Source organism: Bombina bombina, chromosome 3 (assembly GCF_027579735.1).
Source record: "Bombina bombina isolate aBomBom1 chromosome 3, aBomBom1.pri, whole genome shotgun sequence".
NCBI classification, from domain to species: domain Eukaryota; kingdom Metazoa; phylum Chordata; class Amphibia; order Anura; family Bombinatoridae; genus Bombina; species Bombina bombina.
The window spans coordinates 1,163,963,932-1,163,986,373 of NC_069501.1; the positions used below are offsets into that span (position 1 = coordinate 1,163,963,932).

The 22,442-nt window shown below is 36.3% G+C and overlaps 1 protein-coding gene across 1 annotated transcript in view; it reads left to right on the forward strand.

The window, feature by feature from the left end:
* Positions 1-22,442, forward strand: part of LOC128652651 (collagenase 3-like) — a 63,009-nt gene that overhangs the window by 25,847 nt on the left and 14,720 nt on the right. The window contains exons 6-9 of the mRNA XM_053705583.1: positions 3,582-3,699; positions 6,690-6,823; positions 8,122-8,281; positions 11,875-11,981. Of these exons, the coding sequence (XP_053561558.1) occupies positions 3,582-3,699; positions 6,690-6,823; positions 8,122-8,281; positions 11,875-11,981 (519 nt within the window). The remainder of the gene's footprint in view (positions 1-3,581; positions 3,700-6,689; positions 6,824-8,121; positions 8,282-11,874; positions 11,982-22,442) is intronic.

The following is a 22,442-nucleotide window of genomic DNA, read 5'->3' on the forward strand; positions in this document are numbered from 1 at the left end:
GAGGCAGATATCGGGTGGTAGTCTCCAGTTTGAGTCGGTACTAGTCCTGTTACCTTGGGAGGCTCGCGGTCTGAGTTGGGGCTAGAGTCCATTAGAGGCTGCAATTCTCCATCGCAGGGTATAATGCTGTGTCGCCCTGTATAGTGTATGCGAGGAACACTGTTAGGTGGTATGGGCTCAATGAAGCCATCGCCATTTTGGTTGCGGGTATCAAAGGGTTTTTCTCGCTGACTGCAACATGCACCAGCGGAACAAATTTTGTTCAGTAGGTAATCATATAGCGCCTTGTCAAGTAGCTTTTCAAAGGTTTTCTCCAACTTTTCCATGAGTGATAGTAGGTGATGTTGTATTTCCAATTCCCCCATATCGATCACTGTTAAAGGAGATGTAGAAGAGAGATCCGCACACTGCTTCCTATTATTTATTTTCTGAGGTGTTGCCAGAAAAATAGAGCCCAGTTAGTTATAGATGTTGAAGAGATTCAGTAAGCCGGTACTCTCCGGCAGCACTGATGACCCGGCTCTTCCCGGGGGGAGGGTGGAAACCTGTCAATAGGCCGCCGCCTCAGGCCTTACTCCGATCTGTGCCCCCAATGTCATAAAAACAGCAAGATGAAAGGATTTTGGGTCCCAGATGCCCAATCTGAGGTGTTATTAATAAGTATGTCTTTATTCCTGCTGTTAAAAGCCAATAATCGGCGGATTATTGGGGATTCTTTTCCATATAGATTTATTTTTTAAAGTTTCATTAGTTGTTTAAAAAGTGACAAAATAAGTGTAAAGTTTTAGTGTCTATAAAACACTGGGAGCCGCCATGTTGTAACTTGTGTTACCTTCTCTGCTGTGGCCAATTAGGGTCAGTTATAAATAGGTCACTAGAGTGTGCAGCCAATGGTTGTGCTGGATTTAACAGTGTTCTGCACTTCTATTTCTAACAGGAACTGAAAAGCTCACAATTTCAGAATGGAATTACAGGCAAAGAGGACAAAATAAATAATGAAAGTATATTGCAGAGTTGTTTTATTATATACAATTTATCATTTTATATTACCATCTCAAAGTGTTTAATGTCCCTTTAAGCTTGAAAGCTTATTAGATCTGTTATTTTAGGTTTTGGCACAGCATGATTAGTGCACAGTCTTTTTATCTACACATCTTTTGGGGAACAACCTCCTACTGAGCATGTGCACAAGCTCACAGGGTATATGTATACTAGTCTGTGATTGGCTGATGTCTGTCACATGATACAGGGGGACAGAAAATGGAAGGAAAAAAAAATTGCCAGAATTTGTTTTACTGCTTATTTGAAGTTCAGAGTGTTATTGCGCTGTATTTTTATTATGCACTTGTTTATTACGCAATTCTACTATATTTAGTGATCCTTTAAACATGGAGATTTCAATTTTAAAAACATTTATTCGAAACACCTAAAAATTATAACGTTTTTTTAAAAGATATGACTTAGATTACAAGATGATATACGTGATTCTGCAAAAAATAAATTCTAGGCTCAAACTACTTCCCAAAATCCCCCAGGGGAGGGGTATGTTGACTTTGTTTTTGTAATAGTGGCATAAAACCAAAAATGAGCTATTTCTCTTTAGTAGTCAAATAAAAATGAAAGATTTTGTGTATATACAGGTGAAACTCGAAAAATTAGAATATCGTGCAAAAGTTAATTTATTTCACTAATGCAACTTAAAAGGTGAAACTAATTTATGAGATAGACTCATTACATGCAAAGCAAGATACTTCAAGCTGTGATTTGTCATAATTGTGATGATTATGGCTTACAGCTCATGAAAACCCCAAAATCCGCAATCTCAGAAAATTAGAATATTGTGAAAAGGTGCAATATTCTAGGCTCAAAGTGTCCCACTCTAATCAGCTAATTAAGCCATAACACCTGCAAAGGGTTCCTGAGCCTTTAAATTGTCTCTCAGTCTGGTTCAGTAGGAATCGCAACCATGGGAAAGACTGCTGACCTGACAGTTGTGCAGAAAACCATAATTCACACCCTCCATAAGGAGGGAAAGCCTCAAAAGGTAATTGCAAAAGAAGTTGGATGTTCCCAAAGTGCTGTATCAAAGCACATTAATAGAAAGTTATGTGGAAGGGAAAAGGTGCACAAGCAGCAGGGATGACCACAGTCTGGAGAGGATTGTCAGGAAAAGGCCATTCAAAAGTTTTGGGAACTTTCACAAGGAGTGGACTGAGGCTGGAGTCAGTGCATCAAGAGCCACCACACACAGACGGATCCTGGACATGGGCTTCAAATGTCGTATTTCTCTTGTCAAGCCACTCCTGAACAACAAACAACGTCAGAAGTCTCTTACCTGGACTAAAGATAAACAGACCTGGTCTGTTGCTCAAAAGTCCTCTTTTCTGATGAGAGCAAATTTTGCATCTCATTTGGAAACCAAGGACTCAGAGTATGGAGGAAGAATGGAGAGGCACACACTGCAAGATGCTGGAAGTCCAGTGTGAAGTTTCCACAGTCTGTCTTGATTTGGGGAGCCATGTCATCTGCTGGTGTTGGTCCACTGTGCTTCATTAAGTCCAGGGTCAACGCAGCCGTCTACCAGGAGATTTTGGAGCACTTCATGCTTCCTTCCACAGACGAGCTCTATGAGGATGCTGACTTCATTTTCCAGCAGGACTTGGCACCTGCCCACACTGCCAAAAGCACCAAAACCTGGTTTAATGACCGTGGGATTACTGGGCTTGATTGGCCAGCAAACTCACCTGACCATTGCCAAGAGAAAGATGAGAGACATGAGACCGAACAATGCAGAAGAGCTGAAGGCCGCTATTGAAGCATCCTGGTCTTCCATAACACCTCAGCAGTGCCACAGGCTGATAGCTTCCATGACACGTCGCATTGAGGCAGTAATTGCTGCAAAAGGGGCCCAAACCAAGTACTGAGTACATACAGTATGCATGCTTATACTTTTCAGAGGTCCAATATTGCATGTAATAATCTAATTTTCTGAGATTGTGGATTTGGGGTTTTCATGAGCTGTAAGCCATAATCATCACAATTATGACAAATCACGGCTTGAACTATCTTGCTTTGCATGTAATGAGTCTATCTCATATATTAGTTTCACTTTTTAAGTTGGATTAGTGAAATAAATTAACTTTTGCACGATATTCTAATTTTTCGAGTTTCACCTATATATATATATATATATATATATATATATATATATATATATATATATATATATATACACACAGTATATATATATATGCATCACAATTTAATCAGCATCACATAAGATATGCATACACAAGAAATGTTTTAAAAATAGTTACAACTATTATTATTTTTAGCAAAATAAGCATTGGGGTGCCTACTAAGAATAGTGTTATCCCTTTAGCATGATTCAACAAATGTAGCAGTACAGAAGTAATGTAGAGTGTGCTTTTAATTGCTTGGGTCAATAGAATAACATAACATAATTATGGGGAATCCCTCTGAAATCTAGAACTTTGAAGAAAAAAAACATTAAAATGCAATGAGTTAATTATTGATAGACAGCAAAAAGAATACCTTGTTAACATCATTATTTCTTCCAGGTCCAAGAAACACTGTTCCAGATAAATATGATCACATTATTCCTGCTGTATGTGATCTGGAGTTACCAATTGATGCAGTAGTTGATATGGATATAGGAACACTTATCTTTAAAGACAGGTATTGCCAATATATATACGTTTCAAATCACATAGTATGAGAAACACAAGATATCCAATGCTGTATTTTCTGACCTTGTATTATTAATATTTATTAATTATTGAATATTGCATATATTTATGTGTAATTGTCAATTTGCTAGAAATACAGTTTTCAGGGACACTGAACCCAAATTATTTATTTCATGATTTAGATAGAGCATGCAATTTTAAGCAACTTTCTAATTTACTCCTATTATCAATTTTTCTTCGTTCTCTTGCTATCTTTATTTGAAAAAGAAGGCATCAAAGCTATTTTTTTGGTTCTGCTCGCTGGACAGAGCTTGTTTATTGGTTGTTGAATTTATCCACCAATCAGCAAGAACAACCCAGGTTGTTCACCAATAATAGGCCGGCATCTAAACTTACATTCTTGCATTTTAAATAAAGATACCAAGAGAATGAAGAAAATTTGATAATAGGAGTAAATTAGAAAGTTGCTTAAAATTGCATGCTTTATCTGAATCACAAAAGAAAAAATGTGGGTTCAGTGTCCCTTTAAACACACAATAACAGAATATTGTATAAAGGATGCCATAAGCATTGGGAAATGCTGGAGGTAGCAGTTAACAATGACCCCGTTTAAAAACTGGACCTAAAATAAGAGAGGAAGCGTTATGACAAGTTTGAATTTGTTGCATGCTAATATATCATATCCAGTGTCTTCTGGCTGTAATTTAATTGGCTGCTAAATAAACACATTTTTATTTGCTTTGTAAGCAACCTGAGTGTCATGGCTTGTCACGTAAAAAAGATTTACATGAATTGTGTTTAACCCTCCCCCCAGACCATAACCTTGTCTCTTATGACAAGGCAGTAAAGATAGCCAATCAGAAACTATATCACCTCATTGCACAAAACCTTCACCCACTGTCTGATACATCTGAAGCAGGGACTATTGTGCGCAATCATAAGAGCAAAATCTACCAGGGGTTATCAGCCGCCCAGAAAACTGAGAGGGTTAGCGTCCACCAGGGGCGTATTTAGGTTTTGTGCTGCCCTAGGCACTCAAAATTCTGCTGCCCCCCACCCCACCCCAGGTTTAAGGCCTTTTTTTAGACATAATATTTTTGGGGCAGGGTGTAAAAAAATAAAAAATTAAGTAGATGTTCACCAGGGCTTGCATTCACTCTGGTCACACACACACACACACACACACATGTATATATATATATATATATATTAAGACATTATTTTGCAAGTCAGATGATTAAAGTGTTTATATCAGAAAAAAAATATCCTTCACTGTATGATAGTTTGTCAGTAGGTAGTTGTTTAACCTTAAACATCTTCTTTGGTGATTGACAGTTATTTAAGCAAAATATCTGCTTGGATAAATATGTAATGAATATACAAACTGGCCTTTAAAAGTACTTAAAAAATACAACAGTAGTTATGATAGGTTTAGGAATTGTATCCTAGGGGATAAAGTCACATGATACAATCATAATAAAGTATATACTTGTATTGTTTCTGAATGTATTAAATGCATACAACATATTTTCAGTTGTGTTTTAAGTCACATAATTGTATAGATTCAGCAATAAATACTTATTCTTTGCATGTATGACAGATAAACAAACAGTAAATGTAAAAGTATTTAGTGACTAATCCGTTTAAGTATTTTAATAGCTAATAAAGATGTATTGAAGGGAGAAAGGCATATGCTGTTTCACAGTGGTCACGTTGTAGTGCACACTGCACTGTGTAGTCTGTGTGAGACTCAATCACATGGTGGAGCCAGGAAGAATACCGCATTCCCTCTCAGTCCAGGCCAGGCTGCGCAAGTGAGCTCCGCCTCCACTGTCACCACGTCATGCGCACCCATATACAATCCCATAGGATAGCAATAGCCGGGCCAGCCATTTAAGTCATTAGTAATTGGTTGATTTAGCCACCCGGCCCTGAGTTCAGTAGAGTGGCCCTAGGGACTCAAAATTCTGCTGCCCCTTAAAAATCTGTTGCCCTAGGCCCCGGCCTTGTTAGCCGATGCCTTAATACACCCCTGGCGTCCACATTTGTATAACGTAATGTAAAGCAATTTCAGGGGTCAGACCATTACACAAAGGGTACTTACAAATCAAATAAAAAAACAACAATATTTACTAAAAAAAAATAATCTCGTTTAGCGTTCCTTTAACTTCTTCATATTAAAAGGGACAGTCAACGCCAAAATGTTTATTGTTTAAAAAGATAGATAATCCCTTTATTACCCATGCCCCAGTTTTGCACAGCCAACATGGTTATATTGATATACTTTTAACCTCTGTGATTACCTTGTATCTAAGTCTCTTTTGACAGCCCCCTTATCACATGGCTATTTATTTATTATCTATCGACTTGCATTTTAGCCAATTAGTGCAGTGTCATCCACAACCCACGGGTGTGAGCACAATGTTAACTATATGGCCCACATGAACTAGCAGTCTCCTGTTGTGAAAAGCTAATAAAAAAGCATGTGACAAGAGGCTGTCTGTAGTGGCTTAGAAACAGGCAGAAATGTTGCGGTTTAAATATTAAAAATGATATTAACATAACAATGTTCATTGTGTAAAGCTGGGGAATGGGTAGTAAAGGTGTTATCTATCTTTTTAACAATTTTGGTGTTGACTGTCCCTTTAAGATGTCGGACTATTCTCTAGTAAGACATGGCTCTTGTTTGGTCATGCATACAAATGTAATAGCACATAATGATTGGAATAATTTGTCTAACTTGAATGGAAGCTATCCAAGGTGCATATAGTCCTTTAGATCTGTGTTATAAGAATAATGTGTTCCCCTAATGATAGATGTTCTTCTTGATTTAGTCAAACACAAGTATTATTACTGGTATAAAATTGATTAAATACTATTATAATTCTCTACATAATTTACAGCCATTAAGTTGAAACTCTGTACCTCTATAATTAATGCTTTATTTGCGATTCCTTCATTTTATTTTTTTATAAATAGATACTTTTGGTTTTATCATCCCCACCTGTCTGAGCGCAAAGCATTTCTAATAAAGACAGTTTGGCCGGATCTTCCAGATACAATAGATGCTGCTTACAACTATTCTAGAAGGGATACGGTTTATGTATTTAAAGGTAGGTGAACAGTTATTATAAAGCATTTTATTAACAACATTTTAATGGGCTAAGATTTACATAGTTCAGTAAGTCTTAGTGAGGTTTAATTGAGTTAAAGAGATTTTCTTTATATTGGTGGAGGGTCATATATGTGTTTGATTATGATTGCATCAAGACGATGGGTTTAGATCAGTGGTTTTTAAAGTGTGAGGCGGACCTCTCCAAGGGGAAGGGGGGGGGGCGCTAAAGCATTTAAGTTGTGGCGCAGGAGCAGAGACACTTCACACTATCCTATGACTTTGGCAAAACGGCAATGAAACTTGGGGGTAGATTTATCAAGCAGCGGATGCTGCAATCTACCCCCGAAGTTTCAGGTACAACTGAAACCTAAGCTAAGAAGCAGCGGTCATAATATCGCTGCTCCTTAACACATCCGCCACCTGTCAGGTGGTGGACAGCAATTGTCCCGATCGGATACACCCCCCGATTAGCCACGATTGTGCAGGGGGCGGCATTGCGACAACGCATGCTACAGCGGATCATGTCCGCCCAGCATTTGATAAATCTACCCCTTGTCATGTTGTGGTTGAATAAGGCTGAGGTCCAAATCACTTAGAGTCAGTGTTAAATTTGTTGTCTTGATCAGTTATTTTTGTTTAACACAAAAGTAACAAAATGCAAATTAAAACATAAGAGAAGCACTTTTTGTTGTTGAGGGTTGTGTGTGAACCCTGAACAGATGTAAATTCCCCAAATTAAAACTAAAAGTAAACATTACAAATTTCCTTATAGATGAAAAGTAGAGAGCAGAGGAGAGGCCCAGTGACTTTAAAAACTCATTGGTTTAGATAATCTTTTGTGTTCACATTGTTATTTTTTATACATTCTCAAAACACATCACAAAAATCATATAAATGAAACTGCATCCTGTAGTTTAACCTTAAACATTAAGGAGAATTCAACATTAATAACAATTAGATGTGTGTGTGTATATATATTTATTTAAAAACTTTAAGCAAAACTAAGCTAATTTTTTGCAATATTTGTTCTTTGTATTTTTACCCATTAACATTCAACAATCATATATTTTAAAATATCAATAATTAAATAATAGAATAATAAATCTAGATAAATCATGTTAAACAATTTTCCTGGAGCATAAGTAAATTGCTAATTATTTTAATAATGATTAAATTGTATTTATCATGCTTTGGGAATGTGTATAACACCTTGATGTTTTTCCTTTGTACATATATTCTGCTATTTGTCATTATTATCACCATTATTACATTCTGAATAATTTTATTCATTTATAGGAAGGAAATTCTGGGCCATTAATAAATACACCATGCTTACTGGAAATTCTCGTGATATTTCTGAATTTGGTTTTCCAATAAATGTGAAGAAGATTGATGCCGCACTCCATGTTATACGCACAGGAAAAACATACTTTGTTACTGGAAACCTTGTTTGGAGGTATTGTATGTTACTTTGTCTGTTACAGGTAGTTGTGATAAATACAATTAGTGTATTCTTATTAATAATAATATGAAGAACAAAAACTAATGTAATAGTAATGATACTATAATAATAATAACCTTTATAAAGCACAAATGATTATTTGTCTGCACAGAGAATCAGAACTATTTGGATTAAAGTAACAATTAATTGTGTTACAAGAAGTGGGAAAACGTTGCTTCTGTTTAAAGTTATAATTATACAATAGAGATTAACTATTGCAGAATTGAGGTTCATATTTCTAGGAAGTAAATATCGGGATTGGTGGGACACGCAGTCAAAAGTAGAAGGGCCACTAAATACCATAGACCTACTAATGAAATAGTGAAATGCATAATTCATCAATAGAGGTCTATATATATATATATATATATATATATATAAATACAGTGTGTGATACAGTATCTCACAAAAGTCAGTACACCCCTCGAATTTTTGTAAATATTTTATTATATCTTTTCATGCGACAACACTGAAGAAATTACACTTTGCTACAATGTAAAGTAGTGAGTGTACAGCCTGTATAACAGTTTACATTTGCTGTCCCCTCAAAATAACTCAACATTCAGTCATTGATGTCTAAACCGTTGGCAACAAAAGTGAGTACACCCCTAAGTGGAAATGTCCAAATTGGGCCCAAAGTGTCAATATTTTGTGTGACCACCATTATTTTCCAGCACTGCCTTAACCCTCTTGGGCATGGAGTTCACCAGAGCTTTACAGATTGCCACTGGAGTCCTCTTCCACTCCTCCATGACAACATCACAGAGCTGGTGGATGTTAGAAACCTTGCGCTCCCCCACCTTCCGTTTGAGGATGCCCCACAGATGCTTAATAGGGTTTAGGTCTGAAGACATGCTTGGCCAGTCCATCACCTTTACCCTCAGCTTTTTTAGCAAGGCAGTGTTCGTCTTGGAGGTGTGTTTGGGGTCGTTATCATGTTGGAATACTGCCTTGCGGCCCAATCTCCGAAGGGAGGGGATCATGCTCTGCTTCAGTATGTCACAGTACATGTTGGCATTCATAGTTCCCTCAATAAACTGTAGCTCCCCAGTGCCGGCAGCACTAATGCAGACCCAGACCATGATACTCCCCCCACTATGCTTGACTGTAGGCAAGACACACATGTCTTTGTACTCCTCACCTGGTTGCCGCGACACACGCTTGACACCATCTGAACCAAATAAGTTTATCTTATTTGATTCCACAGGACATGGTACCACAGGACATGGTTCCAGTAATCCATGTCCTTAGTCAGCTTGTCTTCAGCAAACTGTTTGTGGGCTTTCTTGTGCATCATCTTCAGAAGAGGCTTCCTTCTGGGACGACAGCCATGCAGACTAATTTGATGCAGTGTGCGGTGTATGGTCTGAGCACTGACAGGCTGACCCCCCCACCGCAATGCTGGCAGTACCTATACGTCTATTTCCCAAAGACAACCTCTGGATATGACGCTGAGCACGTGCACTCAACTTCTTTGGTTCTGTTCTGAGTGGAACCTGCCCTGTGAAACCGCTGTATGGTCTTAACCACTGTGCTGCAGCTCAGTTTCAGGGTCTTGGCAATTCTCTTATAGCCTAGGCCATCTTTATGTAGAGCAACAATTCTTTTTTTCAGATCCTCAGAGAGTTCTTTGCTATGAGGTGCCATGTTGAACTTCCAGTGACCAGTATGAGAGTAATAACACCAAATTTACACCTGCTCCCCATTCATACCTGAGACCTTGTAACACTAACGAGTCACATGACACCGGGGAGGGAAAATGGCTAATTGGTCCCAATTTGGACATTTTCACTTAGGGGTGTACTCAATTTTGTTGCCAACGGTTTAGACATTAATGGCTGTGTGTTGAGTTATTTTAAGGGGACAGCAAATTTACACTGTTATACAGGCTGTACACTCACTACTTTACATTGTAGCAAAGTGCAAGTTCTTCAGTGTTGTCACATGAAAAGATATAATAAAATATTTACAAATATGTGAGGGGTGTACTCACTTTTGTGAGATACTGTGTATCTATATATATATATATATATATATATACACACATACACATATATATATATATATATATATATATATATATATATATATATATATACACACATACACATACATATATATATATATATATGCACACGTACATATAGTAGTAAGAGGGGTGATGATGATTATAGTTGGTGGGCACACAGGAGGCTTGACATTGTGCAGTGAAGGACTCATGACACTCCCCGCCCCCGTGACACCTCTGTTAAATTATCATTCTGACATTTAGTTACACTACAATTTCTGTTAATATACATTATATTAACTACAATAACACCATTCATTTTATATACAAGTTAGGTAAAATATATTCTTCTTTTAAGGTTGTGATGATAGGTATGAATCAGCTTATGATGTAAAATATATAAAGAAGAATTATAATTTAATATCAGTTACATCATAAATTACAAAGAGTGCCCCAGATTCAGCAGGAAAGGAGAGCCTGTTACTGTCAATCTATTGAATTTGTTTTCTAAAATGTGTGTAAAAATTCATACTTTAGTCCTAAAAATAACATAAGAACTGAAGAAGATACCAAGGGATTCTATTTTGTTGTAAATTAATATTTATAATTTAATTTTCTTACAAATGTATTATAAGAGTATACATCATCTAATTAGTATACAAGTTTATCTCTCCTGAAGAGATAGCTCAAAGCTATAAGTAAATTGAAGGGAAATTAAACTCTAATGTCTAACATATATAAAAGAACACTAAAAACATGTTATTTTCAGCTGTCTGACAAAGTTGTTAATTTTAAAACTAAGAGGACATGCACAGCTGGTCTGTGGGATAAAATCTCACTAACTGCAAAGGAAAACTACCATGTTGTTTTTTTTATCACATAAACATTAGCTTCTTTAAAAAAACAAAAAAAAAAAACAAAACTATAAAACATATTACAATGCTAACTTTTAGTGGCAGCAAAAACATACAGTATTTTCATATGATTAAAATAATTAAAATACACCATCTACATCACTTGAACCCACTGCCAACTTCTCTATTAAAGGGACATTATACACATTTTTTTCTTTGCATAAATGTTTTTTTTTTTAAATGTATAGTTTTGCTTATTTTTAAATAACATTGCTTTGATTTTCAGACTCCTAACCAAGCCCCAAAGTTATAGGAGAACACCGACATATACCTACTCCAGCTTGCTCCTGCTTGTGTAAAGGATCTTTTCATATGCAAAATAAGGGGGAGGGTCTTATTTCCCACTTGCAGTGGGCTTTCCAGCTGCCTTTTCAACAGAGCTAATTAACTGAGAGCTTCTAATTAAGTTTTCAAAAGGTTTTATACTAGATTTTTATATCAGTATCTGTGCATCTTTGTCTTTATAGTAGTGTCTATTACATGCAGTTATATGAAAATTGGTGTATACTGTGCCTTTAATGTCTTCTACAATTGTAATGAAAATAGGTTTGGTGAAATTGCATAATGAAAACATCATTCATGATATACCAGATAAATAAACTGTAACTCTAAACTGATTTTTGTAGCTATGATGAAGAACAAGGAAGAATGGACCCAAGCTTTCCTAAGAGATTAGAATCACAGTTCCCTGGAATTGGAGATGAAATAGATGCAGCATATCAGCATCTAAATGGTAAGATAATACAGATATCAGACGTATATTGCTACATCATTATTTATAGCATTAGAATTGCTGCATAGTGACAGTTCTGTTTATAGGCCTGGCTTAGCATACCTTTGGGTTAGCCCACGAGTAAAAGCCACAGCAGGGTTTTGTAGTGCGCACTATAGAAGTCTATGGGCAGTGGGGCACTATCTGACCTCTAGATGTTAGCTGGCCATAGTCTTTCACTTATACAAAAACTTTTTATTATCAATTTGTAATATGAGTGCAAGAATGAGAGTTCTATTGATTTAATTTGAGCTGTGTTAGTGCTCAATAGTGCTATTTTTTTTTTTTGCTCTCTACTTGTAATTTAGCCCATAATATTTATGTGTGTCTAGGGACAGGACTGAGAATATGCACTGACTGTGAGTGTACTTTTGCTATGGCAGTTAATATAGCCAACTTGGTGTAACATTTCTAAGTCAGCTATTCTTAAAAAGTCAGTTGTGAAGTTATATTTGGCAACCATCACATAAAAATCAAGTCAATTAAAGTCAGCTTTGCTTAAATAAAATATTCAGCTAAATTACTGGTTTCAGATATTTTCTGGATTCTTTGAAACTGAAAAAATGCTTTACAGCCAATTAGAAAGCAGTTTAATAAAGTCAGATGAAAAGATGGTTAACAATAAGGTTATTGAATCTATAATCCTAGCCCAATGTAAACCGCTATATTTGTTTTTATTTTTATTTACTACTTTATTTATTCATTACTTACTTTTTGTAATAAATCATGCTTTTAGTTGTGTCTGATTAAACGTTCCCCTCCTCTCCCTTCAGTCTCCTTTTCTGAAGTGTAATGACTTATTTAGCAGTCCCACTCATAGTACCACTATGTAGTTGTATTGGTAGAGGTATTTGCAGCAGAAATTGTAAGGTTCTTATGCCACTTCACAGATCACTAGTTAGGGCTAATCTTGAGTATTGTGTGCAGTTCTGGAGGCCATGGCGCATATTTATCAAGCTCCGAATGGAGCTTGATGTCCCGTGTTTCTGGCGAGCCTGTAGGCTCGCCAGAAACAGCAGTTATGAAGCAGCGGTCACAAAGACCGCTGCTCCATAACCTGTCCGCCTGCTCTGAGCAGGCGGACAGACATCGCCGGAAATCAACCCGATCAGGTACGATCAGGTTGACACCCCCTGCTGACGGCCTATTGGCTCTTGTGAGCTGCTGGTGCAATGCTGAATACGGCGAGCGTATTGCTCGCCATATTCAGCGAGGTCTGTTGGACCTGATCCGCACTGTCCGACAGACCTTGATAAATATGGGCCCATATCTCCAGAAGGATATAAACAAACTGGAATCTGTACAAAGGAGGACTACTAAAATTGTACTTGGTCTAAAAAATAAAACGTACCAGGAGAGGCTCAATTGCATAAATATAAATATATATATATATAGCTTAGAGGAGAGAAGGGAAAGAGGTGATATGAAAGCAACTTTCAAGTATATTAAAGAGACAGTAAACGTACAGAATAATGTTATATAATTCTGCACATAGTACAGAATTATATAACATTATTTTAGCGGTAACTTCACAAATTACAAGTATTGGCAGTTTTTTTTTAGTCTAAAGTTGGACTCTGCTCCAGGATCTACTGAGCAGGTCTTGGATTTTCAAAGCGCTATTCGCGGGCGTGCGGTCTAATATCTATATATCAAATTGTTATTAAACTCTCAAATGTGTAGACAGTTGTGTTCCAGTGGAGAGGCCAGAAAGTTAGCAACTGTGTAAGTATCAATACATTAAAGGAACATAAAACCCACATTTTCCTGTCATGATTCAGAGCATACAATTCTAAACAACTTTCCAATTTAATTCTATTATGAAATTTACTTCATTCTCTTGGTATCCCTTGTTGAGTGAGCAGCAATGCAGTACTCTGAGCTAGCTGAACATATTGTTGAGCCAATGATAAGAGGCATATATGTGAAGCAACCAATGAGCAGCTCACTTCTAGCAGTGCATTGCTGCACCTGCACCTACCTAGGTAAGCTTTTCAACAAAGAATACCAATAGATCGAAACAAATTATATAATAGAAGTAAACTGGAATTTTAAGAAAGTATATGCTCTGTCTCAATCATGAAATGTACATTTTGAGTTTTATGTCCCTTTAAAGGAAGACTAAAGTCAAAATGAAACATGATTTATACAGAGCATGTAATTTTAAACAACTTTCCAATTACATTTCTATTATTTTCTCTTATTATTCAATTTTGTTTTGTTCTCTTGGTATATTTTGTTAAATAGTAAACCTAGGCAGGCTGATATGAGCTTAGGAGAATGCACATGTCTCTAGCACTCTATAGAAGTTTAAGCATTGCTGCCATATGGCTAAAGACACGTGCACATTCCTGAGCTCACCTAGGATTATTCCATTTAGTCTAAAGCAGAAAAATAATTCATTCCAATTCTCTCTTTAGTGCTTTAATGAACCTGTCAACCATATTTGGGTAGTAAATTAAACATTGAGGGCTAGATTACAAGTGCAGCACTATGTAGTGCGTTGTGTTGCGCTGGTATTACAAGTTGTAAGTAAAAAGTTAGCGCTAACCTGAAGAATGCAAAAAGCCGAACTTACAATATCACAAACTTTCAATATCACCCCATGACCAGCTTCCTCCTGTCATGGCGTGCACCCCGGAGCGTCCATCTCATGAGGCCACGCAATGATTGGAGGAAGCCGGTTTCATCATTGCTGTGGTAAGTACAGAGGAGCTGCGAGCAGAGGATCGCCACTCTTCTGTCATAAAGAAAAAGGTATTTAACAAAAAAATGCTGCACTGTAAAGTTTAATGAATGAAAGTGCCCTTAGTCTTTAATAGTATTTTTAAAAAACGGGCACTCATTCATTCAACTTTACATTTACTTTAATGGGAGCACACTAAATCTAAATATTAAGCAAATTTGTGGGTTAAAGGGACGGTCAACACCAGAATTTTTGTTGTGTATAAATAAAGAAAATCCCTTTATTACCCATTCCCCAGTTTTGCATAACCAACACAGTTATATTAATATACTGTTTACCTCTGTGATTACCTTGTATCTAAGCCTCTGCTGACAGCCCCCTTATTTCAGTTCTTTTGACAGACTTGCATTTTAGCCAATCAGTGCTCACTCATAGGTCACTTCACGTGCATGAGCTCAATGTTATCTATATTAAACACATGAACTAACGCCTTCTAGTGGTCAAAATGCATTCAGATTAGAGGCAGTCTTCAAGGTCTAATAAATTAGCATATGAACCTCCTAGGTTTAGCTTTCAACTAAGAATACCAAGAGAACAAAGCAAAATTGGTGATAAAAGTAAATTGGGAAGTTGTTTAAAATGACATGTCCTATTTAAATCATGAAAGTTTTTTTGGACTTAACTATCCCTTTAAATGGACATCAAACACTAATTAAATGCTCAATAGAAGGATGCATTCTAAGCAAAGATTATCCTGAGAATAATATGCATAAGTATTTTTAAAATTATACTGGTTGTGTAAATATAGAAAAAGTAAGTGTAACTTAGGTTTCCTCAGACAGCACCAATGATAATGCAAAAATGTAGCAGTCTTTGGTGAAGGAGCAATATATATAGTCTTTATGTCTGGAGTCTTCACATTAACTTCTAACTCCAGTAAGCTTAGATGCCGGCCCATTTTTGGTGAACAACCTGGTTTGTTCTTGCTAATTGGTGGATATATTCACCCACCAATAAACAAGTGCTGTCCATGGATCTGAACCAAAAAATAGCTAAGATGCCTTTTTTTTTCAAATAAATATAGCAAGAGAACGAAGAAAAAATGATAACAGGAGTAAATTAGAAAGTTGCTTAAAATGTCATGCTCTATCTTAATCACAAAAGAAAACATTTAGGTTTAGTGTCCCTTTAAATTAGAGGAAACAAATCAATTCTGAAATTTTGTTTCACAACCCTTTAATAGACATCAGTTATTTAAAATAATTTTCCTTGAGCACAGCAGCATCATAACTTCAGATACTTATTTTTCAAACTCAGTGTTGTCCAGATTTTTAAATAAACCATTAAGTAGATTTGCATGTGACAACCATCAGCCAATCACAAAATACATATGCTGTGAATTCTTGCACCTGCTCAGTAGGAACTGGTGCCTCAGAAAGTATGCATATCAAAAGATTGTGTATGTTTTGATAATGTAAGTGATTTGGAAAGCTGTTTACAATTGCATGCTCTATCTTAATCTTCACAGTTAAATTTGACTTTTGTGTTCCTTTAAATGGGGGCCATGCTGCTTTGTTTTACTGGGCTGGGGAACAATTTTTATAAAGTCTGTTAATTAAGATAAAATATTAAATATTAAATATATCAGATCCACATAGAAAATTAGCAACCATAATGTGAGTACCAAATAGGGAGAGTTAATGGAGCTGTCTGAGATGAAATGATGTAGCTAAATAATGGCAGTAGGGAGCTTGTATTGTAATTAAATCTGTAAAGTCAGAGATTAGTTCTTCTAACAAATTCCTTGTGCCTATTTTTCATATGAACTTATTTTTATTTTTACAGGAAACATCTTCTTTTTCCACGGAACAGCACAAGTTGAATATGATCCAAGATACAATTTTGCCTTAGGTGTATCAAGACAAGTTTTATGGTGTTAATATATATGTATTTTTAATATATTTTTCCGAGGGAGGGTACATTTTTTTTGCTACAAGCAAGCTTAAAGGGACATAAAACCTAAAATTTTTCGTTTATGATTCAGGTAGAGCATACAGTTTTCAATTTACTTCTATTTTGCAATTTAATTTTTTAATTTGCTTTGTTCGCTTGGTATGCTTTGTTGAAAAGCACACCTAGGTAGACTCAAGAGCTTGGGACCAAGCTAGCGATTGGTGGCTACACATATATGCCTTTTTTCATTGGCTTACCAATGTGGTCAGCTAGCTCCCATTAGTGCATTGCTGCTCTTTCATCAAAGGATACAAAGAAACATTTTTAAAATAGAATTAAATTGGAATGTTGTTTAAAATTGTATACTCTGTCTGAATCATGAAATAAAATAAATTGTATTTCATGTCCCTTTACAAATGATTGTTCTTTGTATAAAAACAGTAAATCAAGCCATTGCCTACCCTTGGAGATATAGAACTTTTGTCTTTCCTCCAAATGTCTATGGACAGTTTTGGTGCTAACATATAATACTAGGTGCTGTCTCCCCAAGGGGACTCAAAACAGTTTTTACAAATTATGTTCGGCTTGAAGTAACAAAAGATTTGAATTTGATATGCACAGCACCAAAATTGTGATAATTTTTTAAGAAACGTTTTGACCATACTTAAAATATGACCACTTTTACACCCCTAACAAATTATCACCTGGAGACAAACATTTGCAAGTAATCAATTTCTCAAGCTAAGAATAATAATAAATCCAATTGTCTGAGACAAGTTAAAACATGAAACCCATGCTGATTAACAATATACGTCATCTGATAGCATGTAGGATTCCTATGTACCGTATTTTGTTAACTACAGTTTATGTTTTGTTAATGTCACTGTTTACTAAATAGAAGTGACGAATAGTGAATTCTCCAGAACATAAATATATGTTTAGAGCAGATGGAAACTTTATAACTTAGAATTTAAAATTTCTGATTTTCTTCTTTGTATTGATACAGGTAGGAAAAAATTGGCCAGGACATTTTTATGGAAAGACTAATGCTAGGTGTTGGGTGATGTTAACGCAGTTCATAATCATGGGAATAATAGTTTTCTGCTTTCATGGTATAGAGGAAGAAATTAACTGTCCAGGGCTATTTTAGGGGAATGTTATGAGTAATATTAGCTGAAGGGTGATGGGCATGTAGTGAAATTTAAGTTCTCTTCTTTAGCAGCCTTTGCTGGGAAGCCAATTCTTATTCCCACAGCTATTTTAGACAGAACGGGAATGGAATGTTTAAAATAAACATAAACATTTTAAACAAAAAAAAAAATTTGTTATTTAATGGTACCAATTTATCAAAGCATAGAAACTATTACACCCATAGATAGGAGCAACATTATGATATAGAATGTAACTTCATTATTTTAACCATAACCAATATAAGATATATTTGACAAAGAACAAACTTCAACTGCTTGGTCATGCTGATAGATGAACAAGGGAAAATGAGGAAAAACCCTTTCAAAACACATTGTATATCCATATTTAATGGAAAGAAAATCTTTCTCTAATGTGTAAATGTTCTAGTGTGAAACTGGGAAAACCCCAATGTAAGTTACTATTATGCACTGCGAATAGCGTGCTAGATAAACTACACATGTAATCTGAGTTAAACCTTACTGTTTCACAGCTCCATAAGGAATGCGTGACCTCAATGATGGTATAAATGAATATACTTAAAATAACATATCTGAAAAGGTTTTGCCATGTGTGTAGCTCTGTACATAATCCCATACTGTTTGGTGTTATTGCAACATCATACTGAAATCCCTTAATTCACTAGATTTCCAGAGAGGTAAGCCCTTGGTCCTAAGTTAAAGGGCTGATTTACTAGACTGTGGTACACTTGTCCAAACTTTACTGAATTTGCTAAAAAAAATAACATATATATTGAAGAACTGTCTCATTTAAGAGATCTTAGAATTATTATCAAATCTGAGACCTGGGCTTAAAATCCCCTCCTATAATTAGATCAATTTTAAAGGAAGATGGTGCTTACCTAACAATATGGTCCAAATAGCTTTTGACCCTTTCAGTTCCCCAACAGAAAAAAAAACATATAAGTAATTAGACTTAGCTATCAATAGGGTATTGTAACATGTTAATGATATTTTTACATAAAAAAGCTTAAAGGGACACAAAACCCAAAATTTCATGACTCAGATAGAACATACAATTTGAAACAACTTCCAATTTACTAATGTTATCTAATTTGCTTCATTCTCTTGTTATTCTTTGTTGAAAAACAGACCAAGGTAGGCTACTGGGTGCTAGCTGCTGACTGGTGGCTGCACATATATGTCTCTTGTCAATGACTCACCAGATGTGTTCAGCTAGCTCTCAGTAATGCATTGTTGCTCATTCACCAAAGGATACCAAGAGAATAAAGCCAGTTTTATAATAGAAGTCAACTGAAAACGTGTTTAACCCTTTTAACTATTGTGCTATTTTCTACCATCTGTTGAACTGTTTTAGAATACTTAGATGCTGTTCACATTTAAGCCGCACTGTACTTTATTTTTCAATGAGAATCCCACACATATTATCTATTATTTTTTCAGCAGACCCAGCAGACTCACAATATTCCATTATTTTATGTATATATCATGACACGTGACAACCAAAAAGAAAATGTGTAAAAAATGTATATTTTTATTAAAGCTTTTAATAAACAAGGTTGTAAAATCTGTGTTTTTTTCCTAAACTCTGTTGTAAAAAGAAGAAGGGGTTATCCACGAATAAATAATGCGCTTTGGGTATATGCATATAACTTTGGCGTGCATGTAGTGGCACAATGCACCCTTAGGATTTAAAGGGACACTGAACCCAAATTTTATTCTTTCGTAATTCAGATAGAGAATGCAATTTTCATCAACTTTCTAATTTAATCCTATTATCACTTTTTCTTCGTTCTATTGCTATCTTTATTTGAAAAAGAAGGCATCTAAGCTGGTTTTTTTGGTTCAGAACTCTGGACAGCACTTTTTATTGGTGGATGAATTTATACACCAATCAGCAAGAACAACTCAGGTTGTTCACCAAAAATGGGCCGGCATCTAAACTTACATTCTTGCATTTCAAAAAAAGATACCAAGAGAATGAAGAAAATGTGATAATAGGAGTAAATTAGAAAGTTGCTTAAAATTTCATGCTCTATCTGAATCACAAAAGAAAAAAAAAATGGGTTCAGTGTCCCTTTAAGGACTACTAAGGTCAAAATTAAAGTTTAATGATTCATATAGAGCTCACAATCTTACGCAAGATTCACAGAATATATGAAGAGGCATTTTGTGATTGGCTGATGGCTGTCACATGATGCAGTGGTAAGGAAAATTAAACTTTGAAATGTGTCAGATAAAAATCTACTACTCATGGAAAATTCAAACTAAATGCTTTTGCATTGTCTTTTTATTATTTTTAAACTACAGATGTAGAAACAACCTATTTTGTAACTCTTCTTTTATATAAATATTTAACCCCTTAATGACCACAGCACTTTTCCATTTTCTGTCCGTTTGGGACCAAGGCTATTTTTACATTTCTGCGGTGTTTGTGTTTAGCTGTAATTTTCCTCTTACTCATTTACTGTACCCACACATATTATATACCGTTTTTCTCACCATTAAATGGACTTTCTAAAGATACCATTATTTTCATCATATCTTATAATTTACTATAAAAAAAAATATAAAATATGAGGAAAAAATTAAAAAAAACACACTTTTTCTAACTATGACCCCCAAAATCTGTTACACATCTACAACTACCAAAAAACACCCATGCTAAATAGTTTCTAAATTTTGTCCTGAGTTTAGAAATACCCAATGTTTACAAGTAGCACTTTGCTATTTCCAAACCATTATTTTTCAAAATTAGCGCTAGTTACATTAGAACACTAATATCTTTCAGGAATCTCTGAATATCCATTGACATGTATATATTTTTTTTTAGTAGACATCCCAAAGTATTCATCTAGGCCCATTTTGGTATATTTCATGCCACCATTTCACCGCCAAATGCGATTAAATACAAAAAATCGTTCAATTTTTTTTACAAATTTTTTCACAAACTTTTGGTTTCTCACTGAAATTATTTACAAACAGCTTGTGTAATTATGGATTAAATGGTTGTAAATGCTTCTCTGGGATCCCCTTTGTTCAGAAATAGCAGACATATATGGCTTTGGCGTTGCTTTTTAGTAATTAGAAGGCTGCTAAATGCCACTGCCCACTACACGTGTATTATGCCCAGCAGTGAAGAGGTTAATTATGGAGCATGTAGGGAGCTTTTAGGGATAATTTTAGCTTTAGTGTAGTGTAGTAGACAACCCCAAGTATTGATCTAGGCACATTTTGGTATATTTCATGCCACCATTTCACCGCCAAATGCGATCAAATTAAAAAAAACGTTAAATTTTTCACAATTTTAGGTTTCTCACTGAAATTATTTACAAACAGCTTATGCAATTATGGCACAAATGGTTGTAAATGCTTCTCTGGGATCCCCTTTGTTCAGAAATAGCAGACATATATGGCTTTGACGTTGCTTTTTGGTAATTAGAAGGCCGCCAAATGCCGCTGCATTTCACACGTGTATTATGGCTAGCAGTGAAGGGGTTAATTATGTAGCTTGTAGGGAGCTTGCAGGGTTAATTTTAGCTTTAGTGTAGAGCTCAGCCTCCCACCTGAAACATGAGACCCCCTGATCCCTCCCAAACAGCTCTCTTCCCTCCCCCACCCCACAATTGTCCCCGCCATCTTAAGTACTGGCAGAAACTCTGCCAGTACTAAAATAAAAGCTATATTTGGGCTTTTTTTGTGTGTTTTTTAGCATATTTACATATGCTGCTGTGTAGGATCCCCCTTAGCTCCCAGCCTCACTGATCCCCCACCAAACAGCTCTCTAACCCTCCCCCTCTGCCTTAATGGGCGCCATCTTGGGTACTGGCAGCTGTCTGCCAGTACCCAGTTTAGTAAAAAAATACCCTTTTCTGTAGTGTAGCTTCCCCCCCCCCAAGATCAACCCCCCACCCCTTCCAGGTCCCTTAGCTGTTTATTTACAGCTTTTAAAACTTTTTTTTTTTAACTTTTCCCAGTTTATTTTTCTGTAGTGCAGCAGTTCTCTCCCGCTCCCGCCCCGTGCACGCGCCCGCCCGCCGCCCCCCGTGCACGCGCGCGCTCCCATGCGCGCTCCCGCCCCCCTCCACTCCATTCGGCACATCGATGGCCGCCCACCCGCCTCCCAGACTTGCTCCCACCCACCAACGTTACCGGCCACCGATGTCCGGTGCAGGGAGGGCCACAGAGTGGCTCTCTCTGCATCGGATGGCCAAGGGGAGTTATTGCAGGATGCCTCGATATCGAGGCATCACTGCAATAACCGGAAAGCAGCTGGAAGCGTGCAGGATCGCTTCCAGCTGCTTTCCAGACCAAGGACGTACGCCACACGTCCTCGGTCATTAACTGTATTTTTTTTGAGGACGTGTGGCGTACGTCCTTGGTCATTAAGGGGTTAAGCTACAGGTGTAGCAATACTATAATTTTAATGGACTACTATCTTAAATATATTATTAACCCCTAAACCACAAAACCCCCACATCGCAATAAACCTAATTACCCTATTAACCCCTAAACCGCAAAACCTTCACATCGCAATAAACCTATTTACCATATTAACCCCTAAACCGCAAAACTCTGCTCTGCCAGAGATAGGTAGACAAACAACATGGCTAT